General features: G+C 35.6%; 1 protein-coding gene across 2 annotated transcripts in view; it reads right to left on the bottom strand.

The window, feature by feature from the left end:
* Positions 1-15,873, bottom strand: part of SEMA3A (semaphorin 3A) — a 327,247-nt gene that overhangs the window by 92,634 nt on the left and 218,740 nt on the right. For both annotated transcript variants that reach the window (XM_042816191.1, XM_042816192.1), the window contains one exon: positions 8,554-8,673. In XM_042816191.1, coding sequence (XP_042672125.1) covers positions 8,554-8,673 — 120 coding nt within the window. The remainder of the gene's footprint in view (positions 1-8,553; positions 8,674-15,873) is intronic.

Raw genomic sequence — 15,873 nt, 5'->3', positions numbered from 1 at the left:
CATCAGTCTGTTACACTGATACAGGGCTCCACTGAAGAAAACTGTTTCATGAAAAAGCACGGGAGATTTTAAAATAAAAAAAATATTAGAATCAGCTCCTAAGAGTTCCTTTAACTTGAATCATGCATTATCTGAACATACTCAATGTCACTCATCCTTTCTGTGACATGATTTTAAGGCATAGATGCATAAAGTAAAATCGTACATGTCTTAGAAGTGAAAATCCACTTAGCAGTCCTGTATGTGCACGTGCACACACTCCATTCCTTCTATGGAGGTCTCTCTTTTTTTTTTTTTTTTTTTTTTTTTTTTTCCTCCCCTCTAGCAGCATAAACAAAAGTTTTCCCACAGTTCTGAGACACATTTCTTTGAACCTAATGAATATGTCGACTGGCTTTAGTTTCTCATTCATGGAAGTCATTCAGCTGTGGCATACTGTATACAGTCCTCCACTGTAATCAACCAGCATTTCTCAGTAACAGAAGGCCAAAAGCTTGGTACATTTGGGGAACAATGGTCTTCTTAGTTATCTCAGTGGAAGCGTGCTAGCGCATAGATTTCACTCATTAGGAGACGGTGGGTTCAAAATCAATGCTACCTTTCATGCTAGGCTCTTTGAAGAAAATCTAGATATATTTTTTGGTTGTTGCTTTGTGTGAGGTAATTTCTTTGGAAAATCAGAAGAAAATACACAGGATTTTGGTACTACCAAATTTCATTCAGTGGCATGGCACTATCTATTGATCAAACCAGATCCACAGAAACACCAGTGCATCCTACAGACCTCATTCTTATCAGTGCTCTTTCATCTCATGGAAGTTTTCAATTAAACCAAACTGCAGAGTGCTGGAAAATCACCTGCAGTGTGACTTTAATTTACATTTTCTTTACGACATATAAATACAGTAAAGTGAATTTAGAGTTATTAGATTTAAATTATTAATATCTCTATATATCTCTCTATATTGTTTATGAATGGACTCAGAGATCTGCCATAACAGTTTAGATATATTTATCAACTTCTAAACAAAAGTTATTTGCTAAATAGCTGAACTAATCAGACTTTAATAATTATAGGGGATTCATTAGTGTTTTCTGCTGCGCAACAAATGGCCATGGCACTTATAAATTTCATGTCTTTGTTCTGCTTCTTATATCTCAGACCTCTTCTCTATATGACTTAATGAAGAACTGTACTTTCATTTTGCTTAAGTCAATTAAGTCTGTGGTCTTTGAAATAAAGGTGTAAAACTAAAATAATTCAGCATACTGTTTTGACTCATGACAGTTTTAAAATTTGATTTCATTTCCATCTTGTAAATGTTCAACTTGTAAATCTCCAAGTGAATCTCAGACATAATTACTGACTTTCTGTCACTTCAGACATAAATAGATTCCAAATTGCATAGGTGTAATTATGAAATATACAAGGGCAGAACTGAATGCATTAAAAGACAACTGAAAACCTACAACATTCACATTTCCCGTAAGAGGTTAAAGTATGACCCTTTACTAAATACTTTCCCCCAAAATGGTATTTTCACTGCATCTGAATTTCAAGATACTGAACCAGATTATTTGCAAATATATAATTTGGAGTAGTCCTATTTTTACAATTCTATCTTTTTGCTGATAAATGGAAGAGTGTGGATCAGCTGGTTCTCAAATATTCCGTTGCCGTAAATGTTCATCCTTCTTGACTGACTATCAGGGAAATGAATATTGCCTGCAAATCTAAATGATTATACATTTAACTTTGTGGTTTACTCCAAAGTTTAGTAATTATTATAATATTATTAGGAAATCAATTCTTATCCTGTTAAAATCGGATACTTAAAAAAAAAAAAAATCACAATATTCTTTTCTTCAGTATCTCTCTTTGCTTGGGATGAAACCTCTGTAGCAGCTGTGTAGACTTTCCTAACAGTGAGGGGTAGGAATGATTTCAGCCATTGTTGCCATGTGTTCTACTCAATTTAATGAAGTTTACCTCATAAATTAACTTATTCCAACGGCTAAATTAATATATTAAGAATAACAGTCCCACTTTAAAACAACTGCTCTGGAAATGAATTTTTATTGGAATTATCTTTCATTTCAGAGTGACAGAATAGGATTTTGAAAAATCTGAATTTTGTTATCATATCATTTACCAGTCAAATGTTCAAAATGCAACTAAAGTCAATGTATTCCAGACTGAATCATCTCCGGACTGAAATAAGCTCTCACTGCCTGTAAGCTACAAAGCAATGTATTCAAGGAAAGGCCTTCTTAATAATAGGCTTTAACCATCAGCATGAGTCATATTTGTTAACAAAGAGGTTTATGGAGTTTTTCAAAAAGTCTTTTAAAAGGGGATCAAGTTACCTCTTCATGTTGATCTCCTACTTCTGTAACTTTATCATAAGATTATACCATGTAACAAGAGATGCCATTTGGGAAATAAGAAATAAATACTGCTGCATGATGGTGCTTATCAATATGTTGATTGTCCAACAACACATCCTGGTTTTCTTATGGAAGTATTTGTCAAAGATTACTAGAATAAACTGCTCACCTAGTTTGTGCTATGACAAAGGATAGAGATGTTCTCTATTCCCTTTCTGTACTCCTGCAAATATTGTCTTTGAGTCAAGGGAAAGTTCTCTTGACATATTCCTTCCCAATTGATAATACAGTCAATTAAGGCTTGCAAAAAATATTACATACTATATATAGCTACATATAACTGCATATAAAACTACATACTTCCTAAACACTAGGAAGATTATACACATGCCAAGATCTACTCTTCTTGACAAGTGGAGGTAAACTGTACACATGTGAAAAGCCTGATTTCATGCAGTCTTCATGTAGGGTAGCCTAAGGGATTGGAAATCAATACAATGTGGATTAGTAGAAATGATGGTTTGTAGATACATCAGCCTCCAGAGGAATCAAGGCCCTTTATTGTGATTTTAGCCATTGGTCCTGTGAGATGCCTGGACTGATGTGAGCTTAATGATGGCTACTCTGATGCCTACAAACTTCTGCAAACCTGAACTACATCAAAAAAATCCAGTACCTGCAGTTTTCTAATACAGCAGAAAGAGTAAAGAAATAATTGTTCTTCCAGGGCAAAATCAACCAGAAGACTGAAAGCAATGCTTTAAAAAGCGCTTACACAAGCTGGAGATCTTTATTTTCATGTGTACTGACTGGATCTGAACTAGCTTGAAAAGTACATCATCTCCGGACTGAAATAAGCTCTCACTGCCTGTAAACTAGATATTCTTTTATCAACATTTCTCTATGATTACAGTTATGCTTAGAATTGGTATGTAATAAAAACAATTGTATCACATAATTACTACATCAACATGATGTACCATCATCACAAATAAGGGTCATCCTTTAAAAGTATCTCTTCCATTCTTATTTTTATATGTATTTGGTAAGCATATAATAAATACATAAAGGTATAATAAATTAGATGGGAAGTCAATTAATCTCAGTTGATTCTTAACCTAAAAAATCGTTTGCTCAAATGTTTTACTTAAAAACAGTAGATCAGATTCTTAACTGATGTAGTCTACTCTACCGTCTTCAATGAAGTTGGGCCAATTTATGCCACATCTGCTGCTAGAGAAATCAATATTTCACTGTGGATTTTATAGTAGAAAATGAATGATAGAATAAAATCATAGAATTATAGAATGATTCAGGTTGGAAGGGATCTTTAAGATCATCTATGTCCAACCCCCCTACTGTAGGCAGGGACACCTCCGTCTAGACCAGATTGCTCAAAGCCACATCCAGCCAGGCCTTGAATGTTTTCAGGGAGGGGAGGATCCACAACCTCTCTGTGCAACCTGTTCCAGTGTCTCACAACCCTCACAGAAAAAAATTCTTCCCAATATCTAGACTAGACTAAATCTACCCTCTTCGAGTTTAAAACCATTTCCCTTCATCCTGTCACTATGTTCCCTTCTAAAATGCTCCTTCCCAGCTTTCCTGTAGGCTTCCTACATGTTACACAACATTTTGTTTCAACAGTAGCACTGGTTCTTTAAGTAAAGTGTCCCTGCTAAGTCATTCTTTTAAGAAAAAAAAACAAAAAAACAAAAAAACAAACAAAAAAAAAAACCAAAAAAAACCTGTTTTTCTATCACTATATTCATATATTTGTGTAATATATACCAAAATATATATGTAGAGACGGTTGGAAAAAGCAGATGCATAAATATATAAGAACAGGATGTCTATTACTTAGAAAACGCACTCTAGACCTCTTCTAATGTAAAGTACAGAAGGGGGAAAAAAAAGAAGAAGGTATAATTCAGCAAAATTTTATGAGTTGAACTAAAATTTTTTTAAATACACAGAGACCGGAAGAAGTAAATACATTACAGGTGGTAGCGTTATATAACTTCATATGCAATAACTTAATGTTTTATGTACATCATAAATCTGAACTAAACTTAGAGCTTCTTTATTGATTATGAATGAGAAATAAACTGCAACTAAAGGGATCTCAGACCTTTTAAGTTCATCCAGTTAAAAATGAGTTTTAATCTGTCAGACATTGACAAGAAATTTGGAATTAGGAGACAATAAAAGAAACTGAATTAGTTCTTCAGACAGCATCTATTGAGTTACCTCGACTGAAGAAATTCTAATGTATTCATGCTGAGGATCTGGCAAACAGTTTTGTACAACTCTTTGCAGTTCCTGCCTTGAGTGTTAAAAAAAATGCACTCTCTATACTTCCACCTGTATGTAAGGGTTAAGTAAATGGAAAATTCTGTTCTTTCCTTAAACAGAACTGTTTCCCACTTGTTCATGCAAACTACCCCAAAGGGAGCCCTGGGGAAATGGAGTAGGGCTGCTCCCCCTGCTCAGGCACGCACAAGCAGGTGCATTTTGCATCCTGTTGTGCTTTACTAGTGAGTTTAATGCACCTCTGTGTCTCCCTGCAGTTGTATGTGTTCCTTTCAAGTGCAGATCTGACTTCTGCAATTTTGCAGCCATAAGGATACCATTTCTGCACATTTGGTACTGTTTCCACAGAAGTCAGTGGGAGTAAAGCATAGCTCGGCTAATTACTTTCTTATATTGTGTAGTAATTGCTTTCTTGTATTATACTGCATTACCTGGAGAGAATGTTGCATGTTATCAAACTTTAGGTCCCCAAAGCTGATGTAAGTGTCTGTATTAGGTCATCTTACTTAAATTCAGATACGTGCAGTATAAACATTTGCATACAAGCCACTTCGCCCCATTCAGTGAAGGTACAAATACAGCCTCTTCCATGGATGACCTCAAGGTTTAAATTAGCTTCTTCTCAGGTATTCTGCGCATACACATGTTATGTTCTGTCTAAATATGTTCTTTCCTGCTTACTCATGGCTTACGTGCTTAAAGTCTATTCAAACATTAGCTTTATTCTTCTCTCTAAATACTGTGGTTATTCACTCCCACATCTGGAATGGATTTAAGCACAGATTAGTCTGCTTTACTCCTCAGAATGCAGTGTAATTCACAACATATTAGGCTGTATACATTTGCACAGATCATTTTTAATCAGATGCACAGCATGCTGTTCATATCCTTTTACCTTTTTATTATTATTTCCTATACTGTAGTTCATCAAACTCAATTATATCTGCCTAGTTTCATCACTAGAAATGGCTTTCTTCAAGTATGGAATAGGGCTGTAATACTGTTTCATATCGAAGAGATATTCAACAGACTTAACAAATCATATTCCCCATTACTTTATGACTGTCACACAAAGTAATTTACTTCCTTTCCCCAGACATAAGAGTTGTACCATATTCCAGTCTCTTGCAGCCTATGCCAATTGCTTCCAGTGTCTCCACTATCACTTCCCACTCTTTTCTTTAAATTACATTTTTTCCATCCTCTTCAGTTTGACACACACTAATTTCCTCTCCTCCAGCAGTCTCAGACAGGTGGGTTCTATTCTGCCATCACATAAACAAGCAATTTTATTAGACAGTAGGTACATTCGCCAACTATTCCTCTAATCTGTTCAGATTTACCTCTCTAAGTGATTTAAAATAAACAAGCAGATGGTGAAGTTCGTTAATTTTCCATAATTTTGTGGCTCAAAATGAATCTTCAGGAAATATTTTAGAGAGCAGTTTTTTTACTCAAAATCAATCCCTCACCGTCATTTTTACTTTTTACCTTTTTTAATGTGTTATGAAGGCATAAACTGTTTATGATACAGAAGCAGTGGCTCTTTGACATATCCATTGCTGCTGTTTGACATCAACATATAAACCAGCTGGCTTCTACAGATGCAGAGTGCAGGGCTAAGATTGCATCCCCCCGCTCTGGAATAGCTGCTGTCAGTCAAACACACTCCTCTTGCCCCTGCTCCTGCACAAGGTGCACATTTGTAATTCCTACCTAGGCTGCTGGTGTCAAAGAAAAAGCTCTAACTCAGAGAGAGGCAGTCCAGAATATTTCTCATTGCAAACCTAACTCAACCCATTCTCACTTTATCAAGACAGGTCACAGGCTGACTATCACATTTGTGAAAGCCTGATATTAGGTGGGTGCAGCTGCCTCCTTCTTGCCCCAGTTTCTCTCAGCACAGATAGAGATGGACTGAAAAGTGACTACTCCTGCACAGTAATCCAGAGAATACAGAAGCAGAAGGTGAGGATAATTTCATTCACAGTTTAAATATGAAATCAGAAGCTAACAGTGACCACGGCAGTTCTGAGGAAGATCCTCCTTTCTCTGGTTTGGGAAGCTGAAATCACAGTCCACAAAAAATGATTCCGGCACTGTGTGCTAACAAACTGACCAAAAAAAGCAATGATTTATATTTTGTTGATGGTTATGAACTGCTAGAAGGAAGCTAAAACAAACATCCTCTTTCAGCTCCTGGGCCAAATGCATCATTGACCCAAGTCTTTCAAAACACAGAATGTTAAACCAAGGTTGGATATGGCCTCGCATCTCAGATCACCCTTCCTATAAATTCTTGATAAAGTGTGTGTTATTTTTATGGCACAGTCATAAAACAGCCAAATGCAGAAGTAAATGACCTCATACCAGCTATCTCTCTGCAGATAGATTCACTTGGCAGATAGCCAAGGATTGATTGACACACATCTTACGGAACTGGAGTTAATTAATATGTCTACCAATTCCCAAATGGATCTCAGGAAGCAGAGAATCTGTTTAATGCAGTAAGCAATGACATACTGTGTGTGGTCAAGATACAATCACTAATTGCCAAGAATGCATTCTGGAATAAAGCATTAACTAATATATATATGCATATATATTAAAAAATATATATACACACAAAAACCTTCTACATTGCAGATCCTTTATTCTTTATTCCTTCAAAACCTTTTGTTTAGAACATTATAAAGACTCATGTTTCAAATATCAAAAGACATTTTTATAGAATAGTTTCCAGACTATAATGTCAACACTCAAAAAATCTGTTAGCTTTTCTACAAGAAGAATTTCTGTTTTTTAAATAATTGAGTCCTCATTCAGTTAATAGTGATGTCTTTCTTTTCAGAGAAATCTGAAAACCTGAATCGCAAAACCACAAGGTAAGTTGAAAGAGTGGCTCTTTGGAGATCACAGAAGCTACCAGTAACATAACTATAGATTCACCAATAAAATATATCCTTAAATGAAGTGAGTGATTGCTGAAAATACATCAAGAATCTGGTTGCTAAACTGAAACAGTCTATGGAGCAACACTCAGTTAAGTCAGAATGAAAGAAAAGTAAAAGTGGATTTACTGATACCATGTACTCAGATTAATAGAAAAAAAAAAAAAAAAAAAAAAAAAAAAAAAAGATTGGCTTTCCTAAAAGGAAAAGAATTTAAATGGAATTAACTGCAGGAGCACAGAGACATTTTAGTATAATCTTCAGCCAGAAAAATAAGCATGCACCTATTGCTTTTTGTGGATGACACTGTTTTTCACAGGAAAAGACTGTTTATCTATTTAGTTACCACAATCACTGACAAAACAGTGCAAGAGCTACTCTATGCTTTTTGCAGTACTAAGCAAAAGTCAGCAAAATAAAGGTTTAAAAAAAATGAGGAAAAGAGAGGGAAAATGATTTATTTTGTGAGAAAACAAAACTTAGGTTGTATATGAAACACAGTTGCTATGTCAGGTCAAACCTGAGAAGTGGTATTTATGAATATGTAACACTGTTTTAAATCCTAGCTGGGAGAAATCTACCGTGGTGTCAGACTGTACCAAATAGTAGGACACTAAAAGACAAAGCTCATCTCAGATTAAAAGCACTGGCTGAACTATGAAGTAGGCAGAATGGGTTTATTGGTATTTATGTAAGACCCTGGGGGAAAGGATGCTGTGTGTGTGGGAGAAAAGCATAGATTCAGTTGTGATCTATCAATCAGCACGTCAGCACCAGAAGCAGGAGCAGGTCCTACCAGATCTGTTCCCTGAGCCACAGAAACAAGGGAGTGTGCCTCATGGCTAAACATCAATAAAGATTAAATGAGGGAAAAGAGAAATATTGTTTTAAGATAATTTACCTCAGGATGGCTTCCAACTTCAATATAAGTGCACACGGGATGAAAAGCCCCTGTTCCACAGGCATACAAGTGTGTTTGGTTATAAGTCTTAAGCACCTTGATGAAATTAGCACATTCTCTCTGCAAAGAAAATGAAAAAAAACATTTATGCACAAAGTTAATTCAGTGATTATGACTAATAGGAGTGCTTCTGGGTTGTAGATACACGTCAGAATGAGTAGATTTTAAACGTGTGATTATTTCAAGCTGTTTATAAGCATGTTTAGAATGAAGTATTTAATAAATAGCCTGATCGAGGATCTCATTTAAATATCTTTGGTTGTCATTTAATAAAGTATCCAGCCCTGAAGAAAAAATTACACAACAAATTTTCCTCATTTTTGTTTCAGACACTTTTCATCTCTGTAATTTATGGCACTGCCATGTTTGTAAGACAAAGCCCATTTATAGAAAAGTGTCAGAATGAAATAATGAAGAAAAATGGACCAACTGTTTGTATTCAATTAAGTAACAGTTAGAAAAAAAAAGATGGGCCAGATGGAAAGAGTTGATGAAAAACAAATCATTAATATAACATTTCTAACAACAATACAAATGCTACCTCATTTCCATTGTCTATGCTTAGGAAACAGTTCTGAAAGGATGAATACATGCGTTTAGCTTTACTGAAACTGTTTACGAGTCCTGGAATGTAATGTATGCAAGACTTGGACTTTACATTTTCTACCTGACCAAATTATCCATCATGAGTGATTTTAGTTCTCAACACCCATAAAAAGTACTAACAGTCCCTAGCACAAACATGATCTGTTACCTGTTAGCAAAAATCTCATGCCTAATGGTATTAAAATGGAAATATCTAACTTAATAGTCAAGATGTCGATTTTTTTTTCTGTTTATTTAATCTTTTCATTTCAGTGAGGTCTAACAATGAAAATAAACATCAATGCTTGTGAATTATAAATAATGAATTTCAAATAGGAGAAAAGAAAAATGAAATAAAATAGCAATTTCCAGTAAAGTTTATGTTAAAAAAAAAGAAGAAAAAAAAAGAAGAAGTTTTCTATGTATATATTTTCTATTTGTCTGAAGCCTGCATCAACATTTGGGTTCAGCCCCAAAATGGCCTGCTCATCCATCTCTATTGCTATACGCTGTTTCCTACTTCTGCTAACAGTACTCAGCATTCAGTGCAGTGGTGATAACCACCTCTGCAGAGATCTCATTGACTGGCATCCTCCCTCTCTGTATTATGCTTGCTAATTTAAAAAGGTAATCTCAAACAGAAAATGATGTCTACCATGAAGATGCATGTGCAATTTGAAGCATGCCTTAGGCTACTACTTGGGAAGCAACAAACTTAGATAAAATACTGATTCTCTGCTTCTCATAATGCACTGCACTAAAATGACATCGCTCTTCAAATGTTACTCTTTCTCTGCATTACAGATAATGGAGATTTATTAAAAAGAGTACCCCAGAGAAAGGTATACAAAAACACACTAAGTCTTTGGTCTACTGCTGACAGTTTAAGTTATCTTTTCAAGTGAGATGGAAGAGAAAACATAAAGATAGTTAAGGTAATCCAACAGGAAATTGGAAGAGATAGAGATGGATGTTACCAGAGGTCTCTCTTAATTCTTCCCATTCTGACCTTCCTTAATGAAAACACACACAAACTCTAGTGCATGCATATTCTTCCTCCCACATATATATAAACACAAAAATACATTTATTTTAGATTCACAAACTGCCTTGTACTGTCACAATGGTAGAATATTGAGCAAATTCTTGACATAAATCATTTAAATTATGTTGCATTTCTGTATTATTCTTAATGTTATTTTCCTTTGTTTTTTTTCAATAAAAGAATTTCCTTTGTTCTTTTCAACAAAAGAAATATGGAGAAACTGTGTAAATGTATTAATAATTCAGTGCCTGCAAGAGTAAAAATGAGCAACTACTGTAAATTCACAAAACATTACAATAAACAAAATTGAAGCAGATCTTTACTTAAGCTCTGATAATCCATGTTCCAGCTGAAGCATCCAACATTGACTCCACTTAATTTAAAACTGACCAACGATTTGTGCATTATTAAAGAATCCAGAATTTTCTTCCTTTCGATTTGGATCTGGACAAATTTAACTACATTACTGTTTCAGTAGCATTATGCCTTGGTTTTCCTGATTTCACGTACCATGATTTTAGAAATATTTTTATGGTTTACTATGTTTTACATAAGTTTTTAAGAATTGCCTGCCTGGAGAAAATGAAATATCAGGTACCAGTGGTCATACATCTTTACAAAAAGCTAGATCTACATCCAGTGTAGATTTAAACAGGTTTCAATGGAGCTATTCTGATTTACAGCAACATGGTATCTATTACATTATATACAATCATTAAACACTGTTCAGCTGCCTATGACAAAAAGCAAAAGATTTTAGATAGCTACTATTTTAAAGCTGAGATGAAAAAACCTCCATGGTTTATCCAGAGCTTATCTCCAGAGCTTTATTGAATGACTCCAGATTAGCCTATGGGAGAAAGACTGAGGGAAAAAAAAAAAAAAAGAAAGGGAAAGGGAAGGGGAGGAGGTGGAGGGGAAGGAAGGAAGGAAGGAAGGAAGGAAGGAAGGAAGGAAGGAAGGAAGGAAGGAAGGAAGGAAGGAAGGAACTGTGAAGAACTGTGTTATTATTGGTAGAGTTAATCTCTACCGATATAAATATATTATATTTATATAAAAATTGCTTATATTATAAGGAATTTCGCTTATTCATCCCTGCTTTCAAGGTCTCTTTATTTCATTATTTAACACATTATTTTACAGTAGATGTCTGAGAAAGACACAATCTAGTTAAACAGGGGGAAGGTAAATACTTAGAACAATAAACCTTTGACAATAAACAAATAAATTTATTTAACATTTAAAGTTCCCAGTCCTGCTCATACTGCTCATATAGCTTCCCTGTGTTTTATAGCTGCATAAAGGAACCATTAAGGTCTATTCAGTAAATTTTCATACACCTCCCTAACAGATTGGATTTCTTTATATGTTTTACATGATTGTAAAAAAATAAATAAAGAGGGTATTAAACCACAATAAATGACATCAAAGTAAAGTTATAGTTCTGATTTAAGCCCTTGTCAACTCAGGAAACTCAAAGTGAAATTTCCTCCCTCCCTGAGAGACAGTGCTATTCTTGCTGGAACAATAGCAACAGCCTCATTGATTTCAATTGCAGCATAATTGGAGTTCTTCCTTTGTCTAACTGTGCTTAAGTACAACTGCATAAATATACTATGATGTGTGGAAATGTCATTGTACCTGTGAGTTTGTGAGTGATACCCAGAGATGAGCAAGAATCTGCTCTGCGATGGTGAATATTTAATTCTCCCTGTTTATGTGACTCTGGGAAGAAAAAAATAAAAATAAATCTGTACTGTAACAATTTTAACTGGTCTGAATGATTATTTAAACTCCAAATCTCGGTATGCACATATGCTGAAGAAAACAGTACTATCAGGGAAAACGTGTGTGCCTCGAGAAGATTTGGACCTACCACTACATGAGATTTGGGTGACTTGACTCAAGTGGCCAGGATCTGTTTCCTCATTCTTTCCCTGGTTGCATTGGTATTCAGTTGTGAAACCTGGCACACAGCGCTGCTGGTCCCAACACTGGTGGCTACATCAGTTCAACTATAAAGCAACAACCAATCCACTTGGCCGGAGGCCCAGAATTGCGTGGTTGCCTCTAACTGGGCTTGTTCCACTTGGCAGCTATATCTCCTGCAGCTGGGCACTGTACTGCTGGCGTGAAGGTCCAAGCCAGCATTTCACTACATGATCTCAGAACACACGGTACTGAAAAGGAAGCAAAGCCTACAAAAGGAATGTAGCATCCTGGCATCTAGCAGATAGGAGAAAATATCCACTGGAGGTACAGAAAGTACCTCAGTACTCAGCCCAGGTGAAGCCTCACGTCAAGTACCCCGTTCAGTTTTGGGCACCTCAGAATAGAAAGGTCATTGAGGTGCTGAAGCAGGTCCAAAAAAGGGCAACAAGTCTTGTGAAGGGCTTGGAGAATATGCCCTATGAGGAAAGTCTGAAGGAACTGGGGCTGTTCAGGGAAACTGAAACAAACTGAAAAAACTGAAAGGGAGGCTGAGGGGAGACCGTATTGCTCTCTTCTAATATCTGAAAGGTGCTTACAGTGAGAGCGGGGTTGGTCTCTTCTCACTGGTGACAGGTGACAGGATGAGGGCAAATGGCCACAAGGTGCACCAGTTTAAGTTTAGGTCGATATCAGGAAAATCTTCTTTTCAGAAAGGGTTGTTAAGCATTGAAGTAGGCTCCCCAGGGAGGTGGTTGAGTCACCATCTCTGAATGTGCTTACAAACCGTTTGGATGTGGTGCTCAGGGACATGATTTAGCGGAGGGTTGTAAGAGTTAGGGTACTATGGTTAGACTGTGGTTGGACTCAATGATCTTGAAGGTCTTTTCCAACCTGAGCAATTCCATGATTCTATTATTCTGTTCTATGAAAGAGCCAGAAGCTGTAATAGTCAAATTATCAGGGAACTTAACCACTGTCCAAATCTCTTTTCACTCTCCAAGTACCTCTGAATCCACTTTTGCTTTTCCCAGGAAGAGAACGTTGTTTAAATGTTCCATATTCTGGACATATTCATAACTTTTGAATGATCTTCTTTAAGTAAAACAGTTTTAGAAAGAAAATTAGACTTTCAAAGTGGAGATCATGGGTGGAGTGAATGTTGAAAATATTTTTAGCTTAATACAAATGAAAATGAATGAAAAGTTTGCAGATTTCTCTGTAGACAGGAAAATATAACTTGGATAGTTAATGAAAATACATTTTTAAAAAGATGAACATTGGAATCACCATAGTGAATCATTATAAATTTTTCCACCTGATAGTCTTATTCCTTATAACGGGCAATTTCATATTAGGAAATTCTTCTTTCTGTATATAGCTAAATACAAGTTTTTGTCTTAAAGATCGAATGTATTTATACACATATACAGCAGAAAGCATAAGTGTTTTCATATGGTACAGAATAATTGAGGTAGACATTCAAAGAGGAAATTAGGTATATCGTGGGAGTTACAGCAGTCCTGAAAACTCCCGTTCATTTGTCTTGCCTATGCTACATCCAACACTGACAGTTTATTAAAATAAAAATTAGAAGTAGCTAAAATCTTTTCCATCATGTTAGGATATTGCAGCAAAACAAGTTTTACTGCAAATCCTTCTGTACTAAAATCCTATTTGTAGTACAAGTTGAGAAACTGTCACAAATTCCGACTGTGAATTAAAGTCAGTGAGGTTCAGTGCGTCTGGACAGAGATCTTCAGTCTAAATTCCAATACCAAATATTATATATTATACACAAGGACAGAGGGCCTGTCTTTAAGAGAAGATAAAGTGTTAATTAAGCTTTCCACCAAGACACCCACCATATGAAGATCAATATGTCTGACACTAACCAAACATACACATTTAATTTTTAAGAGATTTCCAATATTTTTGTATCAAATTAATAGAAGGGATTATGAAGAGAGAGATTAGCCTGAAAAAATAAATTACAAAGAAAATGTCTGCAACCAAAGCATGGAAGTCAAAAGCAGAAAGACTGAAAAACAAACACCACAGATATGTAACACTGATTAGGCTGTGTTTTGCCGACTTTTCCCGGACACTTATAAAAATAAAGCCTATCCATCTGTCAAAACATCTGCTCTACATATGAAAATTAAAACTGAATTTAGGTGGGTTTTATGAGTTTCCAGTAATTATCTCTTCCTCAAAAGCCAGGAACTTACATCCTTCTGTCTAGATTACTGATGCAGCAAAGAATTTTCGATGACATCTTTTTAGGTGGAAGTTTAATGGGTAAATCCATGTAACCAACAAACATCTAGACTTTTTTTCCTAATTTTAAAGATTTTCCTTTTTTGCTTTCAAGAAAAATATCATTTATGATTATACTGCTTCACAGATATTTCTGCAAAAATGAATGACCAGATTATATGGACACTATGTAGAAAACAAAATAATCCACTATCCTCAACAGTTTTCTGCTGATTTAATCCAGATAAGGATCAGACCCTGTAAAACATTCTTCCTTTATTTCAACCTTCCTGCATAGCCAAGTGATTAAAATATCAGAAGGTTTTGTCTAAATTGGATGGACAGGGGGATTTAAAGCTATCATCTAACAGCTGGACAAACAAAACAAATACGTGTTTTGTCTCTCAAATCAAAGTGGATGGACAGTTTCCATATTAAGTCCTATGTATGAGTTTAATTAATATGTTTACTTTTTTTTTTCTTCTTCTGTCTAATTAGTTGAATTCTCAAGTGGCAAGGTCAGGGGTATCCGTGGAGAGTAAGTAATCCCTCATATTACTGCTGTCATTCAAATTTATCACATTGTTGAAAGATGTTCCCAAGTTATCAGGGAGCTTTTTTGCTCCTCTCTTTTCCTAGTGGGCTACTGCGAGCTGCAATCAGTTCAGTTTGTATTGGCACAGCATTTTTTTCAGTATGCAACACCACTGTTTCAGGAAAAATATTTCTGGAGAGACAGAGCAATAAATGTGTATTTGTAACTTGTACACAGAGTATTAGGATCAACTAGATTCTGCAAACACTTCAGCACATTAGCATGGGCAAGGAGGCCCTCTTTGGAGTGAACTCTACAGTGAATATACTTTCATAGCTATTGCTGCTTGTGTGCAAGTTTTTTTAAATGCAGTAAAATAATTTAAGATTTTTTACTTCTTCCCTCTCTGAATTACAGTAGCACTTAAAAACATTGATCAAAGAGCACAGTCTGCTTAAACAGGCCTGAAGTAGGCAGGGAACAAAGCAAATGATTCCAGTCCTGTTAAAATGAGATTATCTTTTTTTTAAATTTCATTTTATTGGAGTAACCTAATTGGTAACACTGCTGCAAAGACATTATTCTAAGTGCTGCATTGGCAGCAATGGGAACGTTTCCCAGTAATATAAAATTTTCACAGAGTCTGACAGGTGGGTAAATTATGCCTGGCAGCTGTATTCCAGGAGATAACCTTCCAACTGAACCTGACTAAGCAGGTGTATGATTTTAGAGCGGGGGAGGCCAGCATTGCATACAGCATGAAAACATTTCCAAGCAGTGGCTTACTGCAGTGTACCTCTTGGAGCTTGGATCAATAACTTCATTTATATTCCTTTTCTCTCATTACTGCATCTTGCAGTCAGAGCTTCAATGTTTTATGGTCCTAACCTCTGAAAGTCAGTTTGCA

The sequence above is a fragment of the Centrocercus urophasianus genome, unplaced genomic scaffold (assembly GCF_019232065.1).
Source record: "Centrocercus urophasianus isolate 14NV4802_14NV808 unplaced genomic scaffold, USGS_Curo_1.0 seq_15, whole genome shotgun sequence".
Taxonomy (NCBI): domain Eukaryota; kingdom Metazoa; phylum Chordata; class Aves; order Galliformes; family Phasianidae; genus Centrocercus; species Centrocercus urophasianus.
This window is presented reverse-complemented; position numbering and strand designations above follow the sequence as displayed.